This window comes from Cricetulus griseus, assembly GCF_003668045.3.
Source record: "Cricetulus griseus strain 17A/GY chromosome 1 unlocalized genomic scaffold, alternate assembly CriGri-PICRH-1.0 chr1_1, whole genome shotgun sequence".
Taxonomy (NCBI): Eukaryota; Metazoa; Chordata; class Mammalia; order Rodentia; family Cricetidae; genus Cricetulus; species Cricetulus griseus.
The window spans coordinates 45,268,433-45,294,857 of NW_023276807.1; the positions used below are offsets into that span (position 1 = coordinate 45,268,433).

Sequence of the window (26,425 nt, forward strand, 5' to 3'; positions counted from 1 at the left end):
GTAATTTAAATTTAACAAATACATATTGGTGCACATGCCAAGAATACAAAGGTGTGTAAGATACTACCCCTCACTCTTAAATCATTTAGCCAAATGAGAGACCCAGAAATGAACAGCCTAATATATTCAAAATGCAAATTTAATTTAGGTATATGCTTCCACTTATCTAGACCTTAGGTATTAAAGATTGCTTGTTGTCCCCAATAACCACTCCTCTCTTTAGTGGCTGACATGACCATTTAGAATAACAATGACATTCCTAGGCTTCCACGTGAGATGTGGTCACATAATGAAGTCATCTAAATGCAAGTGGAAATGGAATCAGTAACTTGAAGAAAATATCACTGATGGGAAAGGGCACCTCTTTCCTACAGGCCTATGGCCTGTGGCTGTAATATATTCATAATGTCTGGAATTAGAGCTACATCTTCTGCCAAGTAGTGGCTCATGGAATCAAAACATCATGTGACAGAACAATAAGAAAGGAGTCTGGATGTGTAAAATCTGTGGACTAGCTATAGATTTCTTGAATACAGATAAAATGAGTCAGGCAATTTATTGTTGTTTCTGGTGATTGACAGACAACAAATATGTGTTTAGTATAATGCTTAGTATGAATTGTGTCAAACTGTCTATCATCTATCTATCTATCTATCTATCTATCTATCTATCTATCTATCTATCATCTATCATCTCTCACCTATATCTTACTGATCCATCTGGATACGTCCAAAGTAGAAAGAAATGCATAGAAGATTTGATAGAATAACTCTATCAGATACAAAAATAAGTACCTAGCAAAAATCCCAGTGTTTATTAACATATACAGAGTTTTTAAATTAAAAAACATCACTGTATTCAATAGTTTGTAACAACGAATGAAAAGAAGGATATTTATTTTCAGAAGTCAATATTACCAATTGCTATACATAGGATAACTTTGCTAGTGCTTTAACTTACTTCTTTTGAAGGATTCATGGGCAGTGTAAAAATGGTTTTCCAGTACGACCAGACAAACATTGCAAAAAGTAGATGATAAGCCATGAGGCACATAACTAAAAGGAGAGAAACACAATCATCACTATAATGTGCACAATTTTACTGAAGTCATGGTATTCACAGAATATTCAAATTAACAACGATGATGCACTATAAATAGTATTTATACCATATTCAGATAAGTGCAACTCTTTGGATAAAAACCTGCAGTCAAAAAGATATTTTAACATCTCTGAATGTACCATTACATCTATATCCACAACTAGAACCACCCATATGTACATAGGCCCACCTTTTTGCAAACTGGCTGATCAGATCTTACCTCAGTTGTGAAAATGGGGTGGTTATATAAGCGGAAACCCAAGATTCAGCAAATGTTCAGACTCTCAGGCTTTATGAACTTTGCTTAATGAGAGGCAGAGAAAGCAGCTCCCATCTGAGAAGCCATTTGTCTGTTTGCTTAGCTCTGGTTGACACTGGTGGCTCTCTTGGTTATAATAACAACATGTAAACAGGGACCATCTGGAGGAAGTGATTTCTGCCTGTGGGGGTTCTAATGCCTGATTTAGTACACAGGACAACTGTTAAGAAAACTGTCCTGAGTATATATTTTTTGATAATAAAAACACACTTTGTATGTTCTTTTAAAGGCTGGAAATATTAAATGAATTTAAAATAATTATTTCATATACCAGTAATAATTCTGTTTGAATAATACATTAGCATAGTTATGAAGTAATCAATTGCGGAAAAATATGCCAATTCAGAGTATAGACATGTTTGAGGGTTAGGGGTATGGACCAGTGGTCGACTTCTTTTCTAAATGGCACCAGGCCTCTACTCCTAACCAAGACTAAACAAATAAATAAGCAGGATATGACATGTTTTACATTTTAAATTTTCACTAGCAATTCTTATTTTTTCTAAAGAATTATGATATTTATACCTGTGGATTCATTCGCAATCTGGATTATCTAATATGGAACTTAAATCAGCATAACACGAATAGAGGCAGTATTTCATAAACTCTACAGATAGATAACTCATTTATGAAGTAGTAGCTCAAGTTGGGACAGGAGATTGTTCATACCCTTGGGTCTTGGAGCTATAATGGTCTTTGAAACGATTATGGCCATTATAGAGTATTTGCCAAGTATGTGACAGAATTTAGCTTGGGAAATTAGAAAAATGAGATGTCATAAGTTCCATCACACTACCATATTGTCAAAGGATATTTTTTTTAATCCCAACTGAATATACTGGATACAATTTATTTTCTCGAACTATTCTTAAGACATTATCTCTGCAACCATAATAATATTTTACCTTGTTCACCAATGTTTTCCATGGACACTAGAAATAGAAAAAAAAAAGATCATAGTTATATGAAGCTCATGTAAACAGAGGGCTGGGAAGACAAAAGGCTATTAAAATGGATTGATAACTTGGTTTCCCTTCAAGCCAACATTCTTTGAATAACTGTTCAGCTTATGTAGAGAAGAGGGTAACAAGAACCTGCATTAATAATCCACACCATTTCCTTACCTTACCCTTGTTGTATAACTTATTTCACTATCCATATGATTTTCCTGGGATAGTAATGATGTCTTTTGCATTTTGGGCCTTTCTCAGTTGTACCAAGAGAAGGGAGTATTTTTTTTTTTCCTACTCAGTTTTCCAGAATGATATGTCACTGCCTTAAAACATGCTGCAATTTGGGGGTCATGTGACAGAGTTTTAGCAGTACCTGCACACATATAAATGAATGCCTACCCCCCACAAAAGTGTACCCATAAACACACACACTCACATACACCACACACACACACACACACAAACACACACAAACACACACACACACCACGCACACACACATATACATATCATGTGTACATTCAACATGACCCCTCTGCACATATACCACACACACACACACACACACACACACACACACACACACACACCATGTATACACACACTATGTGCCCCCCCACATGCACACACATGCACAAGTTTCCCAGGTTCTCAAACCTGCCGTGTAAGTTTGTTTACAAATGAGAATTAGTCAGAGTTCACTTTCTCTGACTCCCTGACAAAGCTTATCTGACTGCATAGGAAGACTGAACACCAGCCTCTTCTCTGTGTCTGAACAGACCACCACAGCCACACATTTTTCTCTAGGCCCTGACTTCCCTGCTCTCCCAGGGGCTCCAAACTGATTGATTGTAACCCTTTTCTATCCTCTAGTGGAAGTAATCCAAGGCAATGCAAAAGCAATTTGGATCCATGTGTGAGTATGCCTCTGAGTGACCTTAATGACCTTTCCAGAGGAACTGGGGCCATAAAGAGTTCTACTTGCTAACACATGACTGCAGCTAGAGCAACAGTGGGAAGGGAAAACATAAAGCAAAGAAACATTCGGGACAGTAAGTACCGCTAGTGTGAGCTGATAATCTCTCTGTCCTGGAACAGCACTCTATTAAGTGGCTAATCTAATATTATTAATTATATTATTAACTTCACAGGCAGAATTTTAGTCATATCTCTTTTAAAGCTATATTTTTGCCATATATGACTTATAGTTAACAAAAAATGTACTTCAAAATCTATAAATGCTTTTTAAAATTGAACATGCTATATGGAGAGCTACACTTACAGCAAATTATTTTGATAACATTTATACTATGAGATTTAACAGTCCCCAAAGGCCATGTTCAATTACACCAATATTATAGGACTATCAAATTTCTTTTTTCTTTTCTTGTTTGTTTGTTTGTTTTGTTTTGTTTTTCGAGACAGGGTTTCTCTGTGTATCTTTGGAGCCTATCCTGGAACTCGCTCTGTAGACCAGGCTGGTCTCACACTCACAGAGATCCGCCTGCCTCTGCCTCCCAAGTGCTGGGATTACAGGTGTGTGCCACCACTGCCTGGTCACTTAATAGGATTTAAATTAGTGGCTTCTTCAGTTTGTCTGGATCTCTCTTTTACATAGTAAATACTACGAGAGCAGATACTTGCTTGAATGAAGAATTAATTCTAATAGGATACAATAAAGCTCAAAGTCAGATTTTTCTCAACCACATGAAGTTCCAAACCAGAAGTCAGATCACTTCTAGGGCAGAATCAATTCCCGTATGGATGTTTGTGATGGGGCTAAGTCGCTTCTGTTGCTGAGTAAAGACTCATTTTTCTCTTAACGAAGACTTCCACCAACTGTATGTATTTTAATGGTGGGCTTTTAAAAATGACAAAATTGCCTACAAAATACTTAGTAATTTTCTACAAGTCAGGTAGGAGCATAATTTTTAAATAGACAAAACCAAAATTCTAACATTGGCCCTTCCTCAAAAGCCCTTGAACTGACACTTGAACAGTTTACAGGAAACCTGGATTCTACTCCAGTCCTCCTGTACATCTTACTGTGATCACAGTGCAAAGCTGAGGTGTGCTTTGTAGAGTTAATAATATAATTAAATAATATTGCATTAAAATTCAAAAGCCATATTAAAATCTAATAGCTCCTAATATTTACTTTTGGAAGATGTATTATAAATATATTCAAAAATACTATTTAATTTATTAAAATTTTTGTGAGTGTGTGTGTGTGTGTGTGTGTGTGTGTGTGAGAGAGAGAGAGAGAGAGAGAGACAGAGAGAGAGAGGAGAGAGAGAAGAGAGAGAGAGAGAGAGAAACTGTGGAAGCCAGAAGGGGGCATCAGATTATAGATACTTACATAACAAAATCAACAACAAAATGGTACTGATCCTTAGCACAAGGCATGAAACAAAACCACACTTCAGTCTTGATGGGGCACTTAGCATGATACTTGTGAGAATTCTTCCTAAAAGTGAGAAGGTTTATTTTGGATCCAACACTTTAACTTAATGAACACAGACTTGATTTTTTTTTTTTTTTCAAGACAGGGTTTCTCTGTGTAGCTTTGGAGCCTATCCAGGCACTCGCTCTGGAGACCAGGCTGGCCTTGAACTCACAGAGATCCGCCTGACTCTGCCTCCCAAGTGCTGAGATTAAAGGCATGCGCCACCAACGCCCAGCGCTTATTTTTTTTTATTGTGAAACAAAGACCACTAAATCCTATATTCTCCTCAGACAAGACAAATATAATTATTTTGGGGAGAGGGATAAGAGCACTTCTGTTATTACATTAAAATGTTTACTAGTTATAGCTCTGGGAACAAACTAAAATATGCAATGGTAACACTGCGGGCTACATTCAGAGCACATTTGTCTATTGTTAACTTAAATGAATAGAATTTCTTCCTGATCTGTGCCCTGCAATGACTGGTTTTGCTCTAGAGACTTCCACTCCTCTAATACGCCTCCAGGACTTAAAACTCTCCCCTGGCTAATTGTGTTACAGGAATCATAGCCTTCTATTAGTATGGATGGGATGCAGGAAGACAAACAGAAAGAGAACAACAAATCATCACCATAGTTACTAAATTGCTCCTGTGTACCAAGAGTGAAACCAAGTGCTCCTTAGACCCCATCAGACTGCAAGGCTAGGAGTTTGGGTTCCAGTTCTTTTCTGATTACCCCTACTACTTAGGCTTGCTTCCTGTCTCCAGCTGCCACTACAATGTCACATTTGTTTGTTTGTTTTTGTTCTGTTTTGTTTAGCTTTTTAAACAAGAAAACTGATTTTTAGTAAGTGTTCAAATCATTCTCCCTGGCACTAATGCCCTATTACTTCTTTCTTCAACTCCATTAGTCTCTCCTATTCAATGTCCTACTGTGATCACTCTTGTTGAAGTCTCCAATGACCTCTCCCTGCTGCTAATTCCTTATGCTCAAGTAATGCTAGCAGATCTAATTATGCTCATTTGAAAAAGTTTGTCAAACTGGCTGTGGATTTATCTCAGTTCAGTTCAGCCAGAGAAAGCCTCCAACAGCAGACACCTTTGTCCTCTTAGCTTTTCAAGAAGCTCACATTCATCTTTAATGCTCTAACAATCAACACTGACATTGCCTTTAAACCTCTGTGATGCCAGACCTAAGAGACACTTGCTATTCCTATGAGCATTTCCAGTTTAATTCCACCTATAGCTTCTTCTTCCAATGCATTCAATTTTGTTTTTCTTATAACATATCTACCTCCATTTTAGTTTTGATTGGAATTAACCTTAGGTCCATCCACACACATACTAAGAGGCTAACATGCACTCTCCTACTGTGTTATCTATCTTCAGTAATGCTTATCTTTTGTATGGTCTTTCTAAAACTTTTCGGTGAGCCTCATACACCATGGTGATTTTAGAGACAACTCTAGAGCCTGCATTTGTTCTCCACCCCAGGTCATGCTACTCCCTTCCACAATGCTTCTACCCCTTTGGGCTTTCTGAATAACACTGTCTTCTCTTCAAAAGCCCTTTGCCTGACACTTTAGCCAGTCACAAGAAACCTGACTGTAGTCCAGCCCTCCCATATGTGTTACTGTGATCACCATTACACAGCAAAGCTGAGCTACAATTTCTTTGTTAAAGTAAAAAGTTGTACTTTATCCTGAAGAGTCCTCCTACTCTAAATCAAACTATTATCTTTTAATGTTTTCTGGAAAAAAATACTGACTTAACAACCTCAATCAAAAGCGACTCTAAAAATAATTTTGTCATTGGATTTATATAATCTGATTTGTGAAGGACAGGGAAGTAGCTTCAGGATAGAAATGAAAGGGAAGGATGAGGCTTCAATAGTGTAGAACTTAAACTCCCACCTGGGTTACCATGGGAGCCAGGCCTCACTACATACATTACATACATCCTTGACACTCTGTGACCCACAATGGATCTTTTATACAGCTTTGAAAACTCCACAATATTCCAATTGTTTGTTTTCAATGAAAAAAACAAACCACATTTTCTACTAAAATATAAACTGATTATGAAGCCATCTCCCTAAAAGCCAGTCCAAGACTTGTGCTGCATTTAAAATACCATCCCCCATCCTCCCATCATCCTTGATGTCACAGGTCACCAGGCCACCTGTCCTTCAAAATCACATATTCACACTAGGCACCCTGTTCCTTGGGCCACTGTGCTTGTTTCTAGAACACAGGTCCAACTGTGTTTATTGACTCCGAAATGTTCCTCTGACACCATGGTCACTGCTCCTTGTCACCCTTGAGCTGCAACTGGAATGTTAGTTAGAAGATCCTTGTCACAAATCTTTGCCCAGCCAACTGCACCCTTCTTTGTCTTCCTTGGCACTTAATGCAATCTTTATTTTTCTTTCTTGTTTCTCCTCTGGGTTGCTCACTTAGATTTGCATCCTGGTTTTATAGCTTCATTGTCATTTTATCTTGGACTAGTTTATTTTTGTTTGTTTGTTGTTGTTTCCCTTTCTAAACACTCAGTTCATTACTCAGGACTGCTCTGAGAATTAAATTATTTAAAAACAAATGCACTTGGCCTAGAGCCTGGCATATATTAGGTAGGGGCTCTTAGTTGATGTGGAGGCTAAAGATGAGGCCAGAGAATGGAAACATAGCTTATAATGTCCTCTGAAATCCCAGGCTAGTTTGATCAGAGTAAAATCTGGATGGAGGCAAAATGGAATCTGGGGTTAGTGAGGGTGAGAGAGGGTCAGACAAGGAACATTTGTTAAATGCTTACTATGTGCAGAAAATTTGGGTTAAAATATTTAAATGTTCATCTCAATGAGGTGCACCATATTATAGTTTTAAAATCTGAACCTTTCTCTCAGATAAGATAACTTTAAATGTCATTCAAATTATAAGATATGGAATTGAGATCTATCAGACCATCTGATCCGAAAAATCTCTCGAGGATGCCATGTGGCCTCCCAGGACCTGTGCCTCCTAACCATGTACCCTCCTAGGCTTCCAGGTCCTGGGTAGACCCCTTCTTTGATTGCTTCCAACTTCAATGACCTGTGTTTAACTAGTCTACCAACACTGGATACCCATACAGCTTTGGCTACTTCTGAAGAAGGCAGGGGAAAGCAGAGTGTAAAAATAATCCTCTACCACCCCTCCCCTTATAACCTACTTAGAGTATCTAGGAACAGGTATTATGAACTTTGGCCACTGTTAAAATACTCCAGCAGCCATTATTTAAGGGCAAAGCTTGAGATTATGCTTTCTGGAGTTTCTCACTTCAAAACTAAGTAAGAGCTATGTTGTTAAGACAAGGCTGGGTTGGTTAGTGGTGACAGAAAACCAGGGGCATCCTCACTTCCAGCCTCACCGATGCAGATGAAGAGGAAGACAACCTGGAACACTTTGAGGGTTCATCCTTGCATGGCTGCTAGTAAGGTCACCCTTACATAGAATTCCCAGTTCTGACATTTGGGAAAATATCAGAACCTAGAACTGTTCCTTTCCTGTCCCAGTGGCAGGAAAAACCTCTCCATTTTTTATCCCAGCAATGACTCAACTTGAGATCTGCCTCCTCTAGACATTTTAAGGGCACATCATAGTAGTATTAAGGACAAGCACAATAACAGGCAACAGATTCCTGGAGCCCAGTCATCCAATACACCCGATGAACTATACGCCTGCAGGAACACAGTCCATTATGCCCCTCTTCTTCCAGGTTCTGGAATCCACTAGACATCCTACTCACCATTTCTCTCTCTAACTATTTTGCATCCCTAGAATCAGTAGAATAAGTATTAGTCCTGTTGTGACTGGCTGATTTCACTCAGCTTCATGTTCTCCAGGCTCACCCATGCCATTGTATAAGGCAGATTTATTTAACATGTGTGCTTCAGCAATTTGATGATAGCCATTTGAGGGCTGTAAATATTTACGTAGCTCCATTCTACAGATGGTATTAAGGCCTAAATTAACACTAGAAACATATTTCCTAACTGTACTTAAATCATTAAGAATAGTTATGTCTCTCCGTTCCTCTGTTATGACTCACTGCCACTTTTATATTAGCAAAGAAAATGTGATTCCCAATTACTGGCTAATGAGCAGTGTAGATTAATGGGGAAATCTGATCTCTTGCCTAGTCCTTTGATGTTAGTATTCTCATTTTACTCAATGGAATCCAATAATCTGTATCTCAGAACAGACAAGTTTAGGGGCCAGCAGAATGGCTCAGTGCCTTAGGGTCCGAGGACTTGAGTTTGATCCCTTGGACTCACATCATAGAAGGACACTCTCAAAAGCTGTCCTCTGAGATCCATCCACACACTATAACACATGCACCTACATGTGTATGCATACACAACACGATGAATAAATAATCTAATATATACAAAAAATACTCCCAATGTCAGCAAACTGTGCAGACTTCAGTATGGGTGAGATTTATTTATCCTGCATATACTGGTCGGTCCCTCCATTTTCTACACATGGCTACAACTCAACTTCAAGGTCAAATAAGCATGGAACCTTTTCAATTCCAACCATTTTTCTTCTCAATTCCAAATGTTTTTCCTTAAGGAAAAACCAGAGAGGCCATGAGAAATTTCTTTGGACCATGGACTGTGATGGATTCTGGACTTTCACCACTTTTAGGTGGTTCCCATGAAATAAGCTGTCTGTCAAAGGGAAGGTCAGGAAGAATCTGTAGCCTAAGACATTTCCTTCATTAGAATCTAAATTATATAACTGGAAGGGCCATGCTACTTGCATTGCCTAGGGTAACATCTCATCATCTTCTTACCCATGCTTACATGTACATATTGTCTTAGTTACTTTTCTGTTGCTGTTATAAAATACCATTGCCAAGGCAACTTAGAGAAGAAAGAGTATATCAGAGGTTTACAGTTTCAGAGGCTGAGTCCATGACCAACATGGTGGGGAATGTGGCAGCAGGCCCTCAGGCATGGGACTGAGCAGTAGCTGAGAGCTTAGATCTTGATACACATACAAAAGGCTGAAAGACCAACTGGGAATGGCATTGGGCTTTTGAAACCCCAAAGTCCCCAGTGATGCACTTTCTCCAATAAGGTCACCCATCCTAATCCTCCTTAAACAGTTCCACCAACTGGGGACCAAGTAGTCAAACATATGAGCCTATGGGGTCGATTCTTATTCAAACCACCACACATACATTTTGTTAACAAGCTACTTGTATTGTAATTATTTTATCACTTTTGAAAACTATGTGAACAGGTAGGAACAATTTTTGTCCTATATTTTCTTAATGTCATTACATTGACTTTTCATTATCTGGTATGGTGACAATTATCACAGAGGATAAAATATATTATTATTTTTTCTTTCTTACTACCAAATATTAGCTATTTTATACATTAAGAGAAACAAACAATGCTTCTCTAAAGAAACACACAACTTCCTAAAACTATCCCCACCACACAGAGTATTTATTGAATGACCAAAGAATGCACACAACCTATTTTAAAATTACAGCACTATTTCTAGGGTCATAAAACCTATTTGACACTAGGCAGCACTTCACGGCTCTCCAGAGAAAGGAACTACGAAAGGCTATAATACTAACTGCTGTGCTCACGGCACTTACTGGAACAGAAGTTACAAGCCTGCACTTGAAGAGATAAAGTGACATGTGAGCCAACCTTAGTACCCTCAGTAACTGCTACTGTGTCACATCCTCTGCTAAACTTCCATGGACTCAGGTTGTGCCCTAGCTTGCTCTTCAGTTCTGGATTACTAGGAATAGTGATTGCCTTTGGAAACCTCCCTGTCATATGGTCACAAAGTCCTTACATATCCCTTCTTTGGGGATGGGGGCAGCTTGCATTACATGACCTTTCTTTGGGTTCTAGCTTGCACTACACAATGAGTGTCTTTTCTTAATTTTAGGAGCTATTACCCTTACCCTAAGAAGCATTTACCCTCCAGCATTAGCACAATCTACATGGCAGTTACTGCTGTAAACAATGAAGATTCACTTGAAGCCAAAAGGTTTTGCATCATCAAGGCAGCTCACAGATGTGAAGGACTGGGATTACTACAGCATAACGGGGCACTATTACACAAACCCGCCAGCTTACATACTGGATAGATTCCTCAATATAAATGGGAAGTTATAAAATCACTTTAAAGAAGGCAGTCAGCAATATGTGAACTGAATTTCTTCCTTTGCTCCATGTGGGAGCGCATCTCACTTTTCCTGTTGGGCTAGATTTTCACTTTGGGTTTTTAGAATCATTTCCCTGATCTTCAGTCAGCAAGCACTGCAGAAAGTCTGTCACTCATTCATGAACCCTGTTGTGACTGGATCTAGGTCATAATTAATGCCCACAATATAAATTTAAAGTGCACTGATTGCCACACTTTTCTCCAACAACTCATGCTTACCCACTGCCGAGGTAAGCTGGCAGCAATTAAGCTTTCTACCTTGAGCCTGGTGGCCAGCATTCTCATGAGGGCACACAACCCAGTAATGAAGGCTTCCCTGTGGGTGAAGTGGGACTATTCACAACTCTCTACCCAAGAACTTGCTGCTGAATCATGAAATGGCAAGAGAGGAAAATGCTGACACATTTCATGGATACCCATAGAGACTTTCACACTTGGACACCTACTATAAGCACCTTTGCAATAATTTTCCACTAAAATTACCTTCTTTGGATATCCTCAAAAAAGTAGCAGAAAATGACCACAGTATTCAGGAATTCCATTCCTAAGTAGCCCAAAAGAACTGAAACCAAGGATGCAAACAGGTGTTTGTACACTTTATTCATAATAGCTAAAATAGGAAGAAACAACTCAAATGCTTATTGACAAACAAAATGGGGTATGCACATACATGGGCACAATATCCAGGCTGTAAAAATGAAATTCTACCACACTCTACAATATGGACAAGCTTTGAAGACATTACACTAATGAAGTAAACCAGGAACAGGAGGTCAAATAGCAAGTGTTTCCCCTCAGAGGAGGTCCCTAGAATGCTCAGAGTCGGATTCAGAGAGTTGAATGGTGATAATGAAGGGTGGGGCTCTTACTGGTTAATAGGTACAGATATTCAACTTGGGAGTTTGTTCTAGAGATTGATGATGGTTATAGTACAGCAATTCCAATGTACTTAGTACCACGGAACTGCACACTTAGAAATGGTTGGTACAGTGGATTTTTATGTTATTTATACTTAACCACAAGTAAAAACAAAACCCGCCTACTTGAGTCTATTCACAACCACAAATAAGTTAATATTTAATGTTGGCTGAAGTTTTGTCTTTTACCCTGGGAAGTAATCCCAGAGTGATAAGCAAAGAAACACAGCCAGGCATCTCCACTGGTGAAGAGGCTCATTCATGAGTCTGCCTAGGCTCTCAGGGCCTGAGAACCAAAAGAATGCCCAGGCAAAGCAGCAAACCCCACCCCCCCTGTGACCTTTCCCAGTCAATAGGAAATAAATTATGTTCAGCACATTCTAAAGAAGGGTTGGGGCCAGGAAAGGAAGGAATTAAAACATATTTTAGAAAGTCATTTTCAAAAGCTAAATTGAGTAACAATTCCAGTACTTTTATGGGAAGATTTACTTATCTGAGAAGTACAAAGATGAATGTGGAGGTGTCTGGACAGTGTGACTCAGCTGGGGTGCTTCCTGAAAGTACATTTTATTTTTTTAGTGATTACTTTTACAGGTATGCTGGTTCAAATAATTTACCATGTCTGAATTGTAGTTATTATTTGACAATAGATGTTATTATTATACTGTATTGTCCTTTCAATTCTCTAATAACACCTACAACTAATTCATCTAATTCTTTATTTCACATAATTACATTAGAAGTCCAAAAGGAAAAGATTATCTATTTGGAACCCTAAAAATAAAAGTGCATAAGCATATGTAAATAATTACAAATATAAATTTATTTATGAATACAAATAGTCAAATAGTAAAAAGGTAATCTTCTCATGAAGGATTCTGTGCTGTTTGCTTTAAATAACTGTTCTCACTAGGCTCAGTTAAACAAATCCAATGGGTAAAACCATGTATTCATTCATTCCAGAAAGTGAATAGACTGAACATTACTGTGTGTTACCTTTTCTTGCAGGAAAAAAGCCTACTCCCATGTGATGGGGAAAGTCCTTCTGTGTATATTTATCTTATTGGTTGTTGAATAAAGTACTGTTGGCCAATAGGGAAGCAAGTAACGTGGGACTAGGAGTTGAGGAGGATTCTGGGAAATGTAGTAAAGAGAAGTCTTGTGATCCAGGCAGGAAGTGACATAGCAGGCAGACTCAGAATATAACCAGAGATAAGCAGGAAATTGCTCTCTTCCTCTTCCTCCTCCTATCTTCTCTGGAGCCACCAGCATCCTCATTCAGATAAGTCTTTATAAGATATATAGATTAATAGTTAGGGTTGATACTTAAGACAGAGTTGACAGATAAGAAATCCTAGTCATTGGCCAGCAGAACTGTAATTACTATAAGACTCTGTGTGTTATTTTGGGCGCTCATGAGCAGGGCTCAGGCGGATTGGCAGAAAGATTTATTGTTACACCTATGCATGTGCCAGACATGGTCACTGCCATGAAGTTCTTCTGTATCTCATTTCCAGATGTTAAGAATCAGATGACCCTGTTTTGGAACATTGTGCAGATCTTTCCACTGCATATCTTCTGGTGTTAGTCCCTCTCTTGAGCTCTTGCTCATCTGAAATTGAGACTTTCTCCTGGAGTTCTCAACCGTCTTGGTTTTTGTTTTTGTTGTTGTTGTTGTTTTTCTGTCCTTTAGGTATTTTGGAGAGGGGCTGTGGGGGGTTGTCGTTGTTTTGAGTAGGCTCTTGCCAAATTGCCTAGCCTGGCCTTGAATTTCCAACCTTCCAGACTGTAACTTCAAATGCTGGGATTATAGGCAAATATGCTAATATGCCTAGCACCCGATCCTTCCTGCCCTCCTGTTTACTTTTTGTCATACACTATGATCCTCTAGCCCATTACACAATCATTTATTTGTCTTTTCCCCAATGCAAGTGTGAGCTCCAAGACTATGCTGTTTGGGTTTTGTCAGTTTAACACAAGCCTTGACATATGTGGGAAGAGAAAGCTTAGTTGAGAAAAGTACTTTCATTAGATTGGCTTATATGCAAGTCTATGGGGGTATGGTCTTGATTAATGATTGATGAGTGGTAGCCCTGATGGCTGTGGGTGGCCCCATTCAGATACAGGTGGTCCTGAGTTTTCTAAGAAAATAGGCTGAGAAAGCCATGAGGAGTAAGGCAGTAAGCAGCACTCCTCCAGGCCCTCTGCTTCATTTCCTGCTTCCCTTCGCTTCCCTCAGTAATGGACAGTTACCTGAAAGTATACATTGGAATAAACCCTTTCCTCTCTGAGCTGTTTTAGGTCACCATGTTTTATGCCAGCAACAGACTCTAAGTCAGACAAAGACCAATCAATAGATGTTTCTGAATGAAAAACTTAAAACTGTTCAAAATTTATGGATGCTTGAAATGTATTCGGTCCTTGGATTTTGAAGTTGTTTATTAAAGGGTAAGTTTCTGAGAACCTGTAGTGGATTGATACCATTCCCCCTGCTCTGACTAACATGTAGCTTCCAGTTCTGTGTATATCAGTTTTTAAAATGTACCTATTCCTGAAACCAATTATAGTTCATGAAAAAGACGTTATGATGAAAGCCTTGATTAAGCCACACTGGTCTCTGCCCTTCATCTTTCCCTGCTCCCTGGCCTCCCTGGAGAAGCCCTGGATAATTAGCAGTCAGGGTTAAGTACATAAATCCCTGACAGCCTTTCTTCCTAATTCGTGTCACATGGGGCTACCATTTAGTAACAAACTGGATCACATATTAGCCCTGCAATTCAGAGCAGGCTTGTGACTATCAATTGGAGACTCATAAGTGAAATTGTTTTTTCCTCCTCTATAGCTGATATCAGGCCTCTCTGATTACAGTTCAGCCAGCTGTTTTTCAGCAGGCCGCCTCTCCCACTCAGGTACTACTGATGTGAATTACATGTCCTTTACAGACAACATTGGAATGCCATCTCTGCAACCCCCCTGAAAGCCACTCTGCAGACGAAGCTGTCCCCCCAACCCCCCCCAGCGCCTCTTGGAGACTGAGATAACCCCTGGGCCCCCAAAGGGATTGGGACATAATCCTGAGGATCTGTCCAGATTTTTTTATTTGCTTTAGTACTGGGGACACACCAGGTCTCAGACATGCTAAGCACATGGTCTGTCACAAAGCTAGGCTCCTAGTCCCTAGTCTAGGTTTTAAGTCACTTCATTCCCCAAACACACTGCAAATGCAATGAAGCCCCACTTTTTTTCTTTTTTACAAAATGCACAAGAAACAAAAATGTCATTTTAGCTGCATGCAGGAGAACAAAACAGAGAACATTTTCACTTTCTAAGTTTCACTGAATCACAAAAGATATAAGGTTCTTGGACCTACATGACGTCTTCATCCAGACTTTATATCTATTACACAATCCAGGAGGCTTAAAACCAATTCATAGCCTTTTTATGCTTTCCACATTTTGTTTTAAAAGGCTTATAACAAGGGGTTTTTGCCTGTGGGTTAGGGTTCTTTTATTGACAGACTTCCTGAGGGCATCCTACTTCTCTTGGTGACACTAGTGAAGAAAGCCAAGTTGGTCATTAACAAGTAATTAATTGTACAGTCCACATGGAAAGACATCTCAGGAAACGAGAAAGAAGTATTATAAAGGAACACAGCCCAGCCACATCTACAGGCACTTCATTTGAATTCTTAAATGTAATCAACAGAGTATCTAAAATGAACTACCTTCAAGTGTGCAGAGAAGTGACAAGATGACAAATGCAACCTGCATTGATTCTTGCTCAAGCGTGTCTCTCAGACAAACATGGATTTTGGAGGGCAGGCTGTTGGGAGGGAGATGTGATGAGAAGACTCCTGAGTGGGGGTTGAAGTGGGAGACAGGGCAGGGATGTATGGGACCAAGATATAGTGTATATGTGTGTGAAAGTTTCAAGTCATAAGTTAAAATTAAACATGGATTCTGTAGCACTTCTAAGCACTGGTTATTTTAAATTCAATTTAAGAGTTACAGTCAGATGAAAAGTCAAATTAAGGAAGGGTACGTAACTGTGTCAAAAATGTGGTTATAATTTTGAAAGGGGAATTGTCAAGAATCATAGCTGGTTTGCTGTTATTATATGGCCCTTAAGAAATTAGAGCAGTTCGGGGTGATAGCACACACCTTTAATCCCAGGATTCAGGAGGCTGAGAAAGCAGAAAATTGCATTTAGGCCAGGCTGACTTACATAGGGAGGGTCTACCAGGGACTGAGGGAGGGAGGGAGGGAGGGAGGAAGGGAGAGAGAGAGGGAGGGAAGGAGGGAGGAAGGGAGGAGGGAGGGAGGGAAGAACGACAGAGTAATCAAGGCAACTACCTACTTCACACTAACCCCTACCCCACCCATTTCTCTGATAACATGCCCTTTTCCACTGTTACCATCTGACTGTAAAAATCAAAATATATAAAGTCCCTTTAAAGGAATCAGAAAAACATTTTCTAACAGGTTTCCAAATGGAGTCTCAAAAACCCCAGTCAATGATAGTATGTGTTTGTGATTAACTGTCTTTAATATTTTTAAATAGTAATAGTGGAATCTCATACATAAAAAGTGTCTCTCTAACCTCCTTTGGAATATTGCTTTCCAAGCAGACAGCATGAGAAATCTATGTCACATTCTAGCTTATCATTTTCCAGCTACAGAAGACAGTTGTTCCTAGTCATTATGGATGGACTGAGTTCTGCCATCTCAGGAGACAACTGAGATCACCACTTTCTAAGGAAAAGGAAGTTGGGAGAAGTGATACAACTGTCAAAACACATGGAATAAACAGAATTATGAAATATTACTTAACGTTCTTTGTGTATGTGTGTTCCTGTCTCTTTGCCTGTGTGTGGGAGGGGGGTGGGTTTGGTGATGGAGACTGAACTTTGGGCAACTTTGCATAAGTTAGGCAAATGCTTTACCACTAAGTACATCCCCAGCCCACATTCTATCCTTCTGAGAAGGAAAATCATGATTTCCATAAGATGAAAAATAAAACAAACAAAACCCAATAACAAACATTTCCTTGAGAACGCATCCTAACACATACCATACATATTCATCTCTGAATAATTTTGTCTACTTTTTAAATTTGTTTGTGTCTTAGTGGTGCCATTTTTTTTCAGCACAGAAGTCAAAATAGATCAAATGTCCACTGGTGGTGGTGATTCATACCTTTAATCCCAGCACTTGGGAGGTAGTCAGAGGCAGGAAGATCTCTATGAGTCTGATGCCAGCCTGGTCTACAAAGTGAGTTCCAGGACAGTAAGGACTGTTACACAGAGAAACCCTGTTTCAAAAACCAAACCAAAACAACCACAAAAAAAAAAAAAAAATCAATGCTCATGTTTCCTGGGCCACTTAGCTCCCTCCCCACCATGGGATAAAAATCTCAACTTAGCTTGTTGATGTTTGTGCTTAGGCCTTAGGAGTCACCAAGGCAGTGACTCCTTCAGAAGGCCATTCCTCTGGCATATTGTTAACTCTGCTTCAACCATCTTCTCTTGGCTTCTGTGAATTTTCTAAGATATTCTTCAGTCTTTCCATAGGTTCGATGAATGACATCCATGTAATTCCCTGCCCAGTTTCACAGACTAAATGAGAGTGGAGTAAATGTGGTCCATGCCTCCGGTAAGCAACAAGGAAGCTAGAACCGCCATCTGGTTCACAGCAGGAACAAAAACATCTGGCCATAATCTGACTGTGAGATATGCAGATGTAGTCAGCATCCTATTGTGAAGACATTGTGACGGATGCTCTGTCCATTCGTGTTTTCATCTTCTTTATTGATTATCCATTCATGAGGGTTCAATGATCAATTTATAACTTCCTGGCAGTGCAGAGTGCCATTTCTGTCACCCTAACACCTGGCTGTGAAGCTAGCAAGAAAAAGGCAGCACCCTCTCCTCATGCTCAAGCTGGAAGAGGACTATCTGAGTATGCTTGTCCACATCTTGGCTTTTTATTAAATATATACATTAAGGTCTGCAAATCATCTCTGTGGATGATTTGGCAAGTGGTCAGGGTTCAGTGGCTGAACCGCCATCAGCATTGAACACTGCCTGTATTCTAACCTTTTCATGCTCATGAAGTCACATGCTCTTGAACGAACACACACACACACACACACACACACACACACACACACACACACACACGCAAACTCCCTCAGAGAGGATTACCTCGATTTAAGAAATGGGGATGGGAATGGCAATGGGAAACACTTGCAAAAATGTTATGATATGGATGACAACCCCCCAAGAAGAGTACAGAAGCAAACTTTTCTACAACTTAATTAAATTGAACTCTGATGGCTAGAGCATCTTCTCACATTTATTTGCATTTTTAGTTGGCTATCCTTGTATCAAAAACAGGAAGTCAAATAAGAATCACAGATATATTAGTTTATTTAACACTTATAGATCATCTCTACATGTAAAGAATGTCACCTGTTTCATTTATGTTATTTCCAATAAAAATTAACTACATTATCCTGCCAATTAAGAGGCAAAGAGTGCTGGGATGCATTAATGGAGCCAAGGACAAGGCAAACAGTTTTCTTCCCATTTTTACTCTGCCTAGAACCATCTATATTAATTTAGATAGTAGCACAGATACAGAATTTAAAACATGTTTTGAAGTTTTGAATTTTTGGATTAAGACTTGTTAAGATTTTAATGTTCAAAATATTTAACAATATCAAGAACTCGATGAGTATATTTGCATTATTTTAATATGAAGAATTTTAAAGTATACTGGCATCAAATGTTTTACATGTCTCAGTTTTTCACAGATGTGTCCTCTATTCCATTTCAAACTATTCTGATAGTAAGTAACTTAAGGATAGTAAGTAACATCTGTACCATTAAATTGTCTCTCTGATTTTAAAAGACAGATAACTGTAATGCTCTAAATGGTTATAAAGTGAAAGTTTACCAACAACAAGAATAAATTTAATTCTTTTCCATGGTCCAAATTATTTTCATTTTGGAAGGTAATTAAGAGCCCACCCAGTCTCTTTTCTTGAGATTGAAGTGTTCCTGGGTTAAGTCTAGAACATAATAGATCCTAAAATGAGGTCTGGCATAGTTATCTTTGGGGATATTTGTTTGTTTCTAAAGGAACAGGAAGCAAGACAACATATTCTTAATCTGATCCCTAAATATAGGTCAGTTTTGTTTTTGTTTGGTCTTATTTATGTACTTATTTATTTAGATAGTTAACTGGGCATCCCAGGCTGGCCTGGAACCCTCAGTCTCTCTCTCTCTCTCTCTCTCTCTCTCTCTCTCTCTCTCTCTCTCTCTCATTTGTGCTTGGGTTATAGGTATGCACTACCACACTTGGTGTCTTCAAATTCTTAGGCATTTTCATTACATGCTATAAAATATAATAGGTTGTAATCATTTCTGAAGGGTGTGTGTGTGTGTGTGTGTGTGTGTGTGTGTGTGTGTGTGTGTACATGTGTACTAGTGTATGGAGCCCAGAGAACAAATTCAGAAGTTACTCCTCATTAGCTCTTTACTTGTTTTTGAGGCAGAGTCTCTCTCATAGGCCAATTTAGCTAGGCAGGCTGGCCAGTGGCCTCGGAAACTACCTTTCTCCATTTTCCCAGCATTGGGATTACCACTGTGCTTTTTACAGGGGTGTGGTTGATCAAACCCATGTCTTCATGCATGCACAGCAAATACTTCACCAACTGAATCACTCCCTCAGCCTCACAACATTCTAATGCTCTTGCTTCTAGCATACTCTAAAGGTCAAGCATCTGTCGTTTCACAAGATTCACATTTGGCCTACCAACTGGACTTTCTAATAAAGTTTTATCAGAATGCATCTACCCATTCATACTTTGTCTATGAATACTTTGTCACTACAATAGTGAGCTGAGCAAGCACCACAGAGACCACGTGGAAGCCAAAGTATTTCTTCTGTAACAACTTCTAAAACTCTGAAAGTGTTGTGCTAGGGTTAACTTCCAGGACTCCCTGAATCCACAAAACAGCAACAGGAATGTTCCAGAATGGATGAGCAACTGCAAAGAGCTAAGAGGTTTGGTGAGCGGTTTGGTGGGAAAGGAGATGTTAGAACACCTGGCCAGAGTGGTAATATCCATAGGTGACACCTCCACTAGGAAACATCTGGAAGGACATAGAACTTTTAGTGACTTCAGTATTCAACCCTCCCTCTACAATCACAACAGGGTTGGCCTATACTACCTCTGAGATTTGGGAACTATCGTAGTTGCTTGAAATGACTTAAATAAAACCACAAGGAAACTCAGAACTGTGAGTGTCTGATCTAACACTAATTGTCTGGTAGATAGCCAGGAAAACATAAAAATAATATAGAAACCTGAGAACCTACTTGTCTTGGGCCAGTGTGAGTCTCTCAAGTTTGTCAGTGTGAGACTTATTAACCTGTAAGCAACATAAGCTGCATGCATTCTACACCCCAAAATAGAGTAAGTTTTTCTTCCTCATAAGAATTATCCAATTTAGACAGACTCTATTAAATCATCCTCCCATTAGGACCCAGTAAAAGATTAGAAGGGCCAATTCAGCCTGAACTGGTTTGGGGTACAAAAACAATAAAGCAAGACTATGTTCTCTTTAGAGAATATATCCTGTTTACCATCTTCTGCCTACACATAAGAGGGCAAAAATACAACTTAAACCAGATGCATGATGGGAAGGGCTATGTGCAGCAAAATAAAAAATAATGATTATTTAACCTAATTAACCAATCAAAACAGAGAACCACCCAAACTGTATCCCTTTGTAACCAGAGCCTCCTTCCATTATATTTGATTAAAAAAGAGCCCAGGAAATCACCATGGTTCCCTGAGTATCTTCATTCATGCAGTCTGCTAGCTCTCTTGCAGAACACTCCACAAATTTGCTCACTCCTTTGCAACCTGTGTGGACTTTCAATTCATTGAAAAGGCCCGAAACCCAGAAAAGACTCTGACCACTGGTAACAGTAGAGCTTCAGAGTCTGAAATGATGCAACAAAGCTGTGTGTTCATCTCTTATAATCATCTTTGGAGCTTTTAGTAGATTTGGAATTATAGCAAGACAAAAGGTATAAAAACATGCAAATCCACTTGAAATTCTAGCACTTGAGAGGAAAAAGTTTAATTACCTTCTCCAACAAGCAATGTTTCCATACTAATTATCCAAGAGGCTCTGTAACACACACACACACCAGGACCCGTATATCCTCAAACCATATCCAAGGCTGCAGACACTCTTACTCCTCTAATTCTGCATCCTCAGCACACATCCTTATACTTTTAACCCATGGAATGTATATGACCATGTAGAAAACAAGATGGCTAATATCTGAATGGAGTTAAGATGGGCAAGATGAAACGGAAACCAGGGATGAGGACAAGTGCTGGAGGAAGAGGAAAGTGGATTGATGAGGGGCAGGAAAGGGAGAGATAGGAAAGCATGGAGGGGGATATGACAAAAGAACTTTGTTAATTAGCAAACCTTATAAACATATTCTAGGTGATCACCAGTATAATAGCCCTACTTGACCTTTTATTGGCAGAACTGGAAGCAATTTTATCTGAAATATTTGACTCTTACACATCACCTCTACAGCCCATGTATGTCTGACATGCACACATTCCAAAAGAGATGAGTTATTTTTGTAAAATACAAACACCAAGCAAAAATTATGCTCACTGCGAAAGTGCCTAGAGAGCCACATACATGCACATTGTTAAATATAGAAACTAACTGTAATGAGAATCATTATCGTCAGTTTCCAAGGATACCAGGATAAGCACTACTCCTAAATTGCAGTTCATTCAGCAAAGGGCATAGAGTAATTTATATTCAGGGTCATCACTGGCTGACAGCAGATGTGGAAGGAGGACCAGGGTAAATCACCCTGCTTGCTTAATTCTGTTTGTTACCTACTTCACTCTGCAGTCCCTGGCCCTTATCCTCTGGTTCCAACCCTGCCAATATTCATAGGAGAAATTTGAGGAAAATGACTGTAAATAACAACTTACAAGAGGAAAAAAAACCCCAGAGGGCAAGGCAGAAAGACATGTGATTAATGGGAGAGTGGGGGTGGGGGCTGGCACTCCCATTTTCTTTGTGAAAAGCAGTAATTGCTGACTGTATGCATCAGTCACATTGGTCGCCATCTTTCCCTGGTCCTAGACAAGAAATGTACAGTTAACCTCAACTTCTCAGCTAACCAAGTTTAGGTAATGCAAGGCTTTTGGAGCATACCACTAATCAACTGCCATAGTCTCCAATATAAAATTCACCTGCATCTTGAATTTTGCCATCTTGCCTTTAGGATTTAGACTTTTTTACAACACCCATGCCCTTTGTTTTTGTGATAACTGAAATATTTAAAGCTACCTTCTAACAATTGGGGGGTATACTTCTGCACCATTTATCTGTGTATGGTAGTCAATTTCCTAATTGCTTTTACTGTGGCAAGCATTTAGGTCACCACAGGTGGGCAAGTGACAAGGAGTAGTAGGATACTTTATCAGGTAAATATCAGTAAGAGGCCATGGCACCTAGGAAATTGTCCTTCTAAGTCAAACTGTCGCTTATGAGAAGGATGATTCAGATTTCACAGATACCTTATCTTAAAATTATGAAAATACAAATAAAAAGATGGCCAAGGTGCCAAGGGAGATGGCTCACGGGTAAAGTGTTCACTATACAAGCTTCAGGTCCCAAGTTCAGACTCCAGCAAACTCACATAAAAGCTGGATGGTTGCATACCTACTATCCCAGCTCTGAGAGGTGGAGACAGGTGGATCCTGGGGGCTTGCTACCCTGCCAGTCTACAAGAAAAGGTGAGAGAGACCTTGTCTCTACAGGAAAATTGGAGACTGAGGAAAACATTCAATATTGACTTCTGGCTTGCACACTCATCAGCATGAGGAGTGAATCTACACATACATGTACACAAGCAAACACTACAAACACACACATACACACACACACACACACACACACACACACACACACACACACACACAAACATGAGCATGGTTCAGATATAACAGCAATTTTCTAATTAGCTCCTTGACCGTCACCTGTCTTATGCTATAAAATGAATCTTCCTATGGAGCATCTGGTACCTGTGATGGAAGAAACACTGTACCTTGATGGACATGAGCCATTATGCCAGGGTTAAGCTTCTTAGCTTAATGTGATAATAAAGAACAAGCTGGCTATTTTATAGTGAAGGCCTTCTAGGGCATTCCTCTTTTTGCAACAAATGATACTGCTTCTAGGAAATGAGAGAATAAAATGCAACAAAGTTTCTCAATAGCTTTGTAACATACACACCGTGTATCAATAAGCAACCTATTTACAGATTAACTGCTAATACAGAAACTGTCATTTCTTCCTATACATTATACATGATTAAGTATATTTGTATGCATTGTTATGAAGATGTCAGGATAGCCCAGTCTTTATTTTTTTTTAATCAAAACAAATGCACTCGATTTGGGTTTAAAAGGTTGTTTCTGAATCCAGCCAACAGAGTAATAGGAAATTTAAAGACTATATGAAATGAGAGGACAGTCTCAATTATCTTGAAAATTATATTAAAATTATTCTGGTGTGTCATTTTGACACTGTTTCTCGTAGGACCAACATGTGGAGAGAAGATGGCTTCAGACAAGGTTTTCCATCTCAGGCACGAAGCTTTGAAACTGCTCAGCAGGGCCCTATTTACTCCCTTTTGTCCCATCCAAAGATCACACTTAAGAGGCAAACCTATGGTAAGTTCAGTGGGCGAACATCAGACAAAATACTCACAAGTCACTAGCAGAAAAGTCACCCCCTGTTTGAAGACATTTTTTCCTGATAACGTACATCAGGTTTTCACGAAACCTCCAAAGGCAGAAAGTTTACATTAGGCATCATAACTGTATTCCCCACTTATGCATACTCAACTTAAAAAAAAAATCTTCAGCGTTGAAAGTGCCCCACCCACCAATTCAGAAGCCTTATCTTGGAAAGGGGCCACTTGGCTCTCTGGCTATAAGAAGCTCAGCTGATGGGTTCCCCGTTCCACTGTTTATTACCCCAGCATCTAAATTACAATACTGTACTTCTCATATGTCTTTGAAAAATACTTTCTAGTGGCTCACCACCTCTGTTTTTTTTTTTTTTTAATTAGAAAGTGTGTAATTATCAACCCTCAAACCACAACGTGGGTGAGCACTGTCACATTTTTTTTTTTTTTTTTTTTTTTTTTAAGTAGAGCTCTGGCCATCAGAAACGAATCTGGCTCTAATATGGGAGCTTAAGGCCAGCATTTCCCTGCGCGGGTCTGGCGCAGCTCTGATTCTTGGCCCAGCTTCCAGCCCTCCGGCCTCCAGAGCAGCTTTCCTGGCCCCAACTCGCCACTGAGGCTGCAGATGAGCACAGACCACTGAGGTACCAGGTCGTGTCCTGCCCAGCGAGGGGGTGTGGCTGGGGTGGCAGTGGTGAGCGAAAGGCAGCAGGGGTGCTCCGGGCTGTGCATCCTGGGGTAGAGGTGACCTGGTAACCCGAAAGCTGCCACGAGAGGCCAAGGTAGTGACAGAGTGAAAGCAGGTTTTGAGGAGCTGGCCGACCTCCGCTGTGTGTTGAGGGGAGTGGGGAGACGGGGAAAGCACACGGCAGACATGGTGTTAGTGGGCAGCGCCCAGGGTGCCGGGGAGCCTGGCAGATGCGCAAAGTGGAAGCAATCACGGAGCGGGACAGCAGTCCCGGGACAGCGGGGGACTGCGTGCGGGGCTCGGGACGCGGCCACCCACTCACCTATGCACAGCTGGATAGCGTAGGCGTAGTAGGACCAGCCCAGCAGCAGGCTGATGAAAACCACCGGGATCCAGTAGAGCACCCGCCGGCACCGCCGCCGCACGCCGCCCGGGCCCGAGGGCGCCATCTTCCAGCCGCACACACCTGCCCAGCTCCGCCGCCGCCGCCGCCCGCGGGCCTGGCTCGGGCCGGGCTTGGGGCACCCGGAGCACCCGGCGGGACAGGCCCGGGGGCGGCGGCCGGCTGCGCTGCGGCCACTGCGGCCGCCGTGGCGCTAGCTCCCCATCCCGCGCCTGCGAGCGGACGCCGCGGACTCCCGCTGCTCAGCCCGGCCGAGGCGGCGGCTCTGAAGGGGAGGACGAAGGCGACAAGGAGGCGGGAAGCTCCGCTCCGCCCCCGCCTGGTCCCCGCCCGGTCCCCGCCTCGCCGCCTCCCACTGCGCGGCGGGCTGCGCCCTCAGGCGGGTGCAGGGGATCCGGGCTGGGACCCCCGCGGCGTTCCCGGACGCTTGGCCACCCTCGCTCCCTCGCCGCGGGTCACCACAGGCGCGCACTTGCGGTGGCGACCCGGTGCTGACCTTGGCCCTCAGGCCCCAGCGCTTGGTCCTGGATCGCGGGACTGCTATGAGAAGCAACACTCGCTTAGGTCGCCCTCCCTAGCCGCAAGCCACTCCCAGGGCGCGGACCCGGATCGAAGGGGCCACGCTGCGCAGAGCACGCATGGGTGGGAGGACGAGCGACCCCGCGACTCTGGCCAGCTGTGACCCCACTCCTCACTTCTCAGGCCCAGGAAGGACTTATGCCACTAAGTCGTTCAGCGCCCAGGCCCGCATCCCTGTGTCCTGCCTGGAAAATTCTCACTTCAACTTGTGGGTGAGGGTAAACTGGCAGAGATCAGCCGAAGTGCGGCCAGTTTCCAGAACAGACCAGGGAAATAATGGTGTTTGGGCATGAGAACGCCTACGTAGGTGCCCAGATCGCCACCAAAGGGGATTGCCAGAGGCTGCCAAACGAGCAAGTTGGATTTTGCACTGACAACTAGAGTTAGGCTCAATGGTTCTTTGCTGGGAGAAGGTTCTCATTTTTGTGTTAAATTATTTAGGAACCTAAGAGTAAGTTTACCGCTAGCCTGTCCCAAGAGTCGGTGAATCCTTTCAGCACTCTTTCTCATCCCATCCGGCCTGACAATGTTTTGTTCTATGGTGGCAATTCTAAATTTACTGTAGAATAGATTTTTAAAGTGGTTGCCAAAATCACTGGAAGGGATCCTAATAGTAGTTACAAGGAACATCCCACAGTTAACTGTTGGCGAATGGGAAAAGATACACATTTCTGAGATTGCCCGTGTGTGTGTGTGTGTGTGTGTGTGTGTGTGTGTGTGTGATAGGAAACAGATGACACTAGTAAATACTCTATATTTGCACCACACAGCCATATTAAGTACAATTACTTCATAATCGTGATAAGAATACTGAAGTACAGAAATTCAGCCCAGATTAAGTCCCACTGGCTTTTCAACTATCCTCCAGAGACTGGGTTAAATAACAATTATTTGTTGTTTATAATATAAAGTAAATGCAAATATAGTTTGTGTAAATAAAATACAAATAAGCACATTTTAATTACAAAA

At 40.9% G+C, this 26,425-nt stretch overlaps 1 protein-coding gene and 1 long non-coding RNA gene across 2 annotated transcripts in view; one reads left to right on the top strand and one right to left on the bottom strand.

Annotated features, from left to right (window-relative positions):
* Nucleotides 1–25,128, bottom strand: part of Zdhhc2 (zinc finger DHHC-type palmitoyltransferase 2) — a 56,411-nt gene extending 31,283 nt beyond the window's left edge. The window contains exons 1-3 of the mRNA XM_027391218.2: nt 24,797–25,128; nt 2,326–2,352; nt 961–1,055 (exon numbers count right to left, since the gene is read on the bottom strand). Coding sequence (XP_027247019.1) covers nt 961–1,055; nt 2,326–2,352; nt 24,797–24,923 — 249 coding nt within the window. The 5' untranslated portion in view covers nt 24,924–25,128. The remainder of the gene's footprint in view (nt 1–960; nt 1,056–2,325; nt 2,353–24,796) is intronic.
* LOC107978278 lies at nt 13,273–16,800 on the top strand. The gene is made up of 2 exons (XR_003480260.2): nt 13,273–14,424; nt 16,649–16,800. It is a non-coding gene; the product is annotated as an uncharacterized LOC107978278 (long non-coding RNA).
* Nucleotides 25,129–26,425: the final 1,297 nt, after the last annotated feature.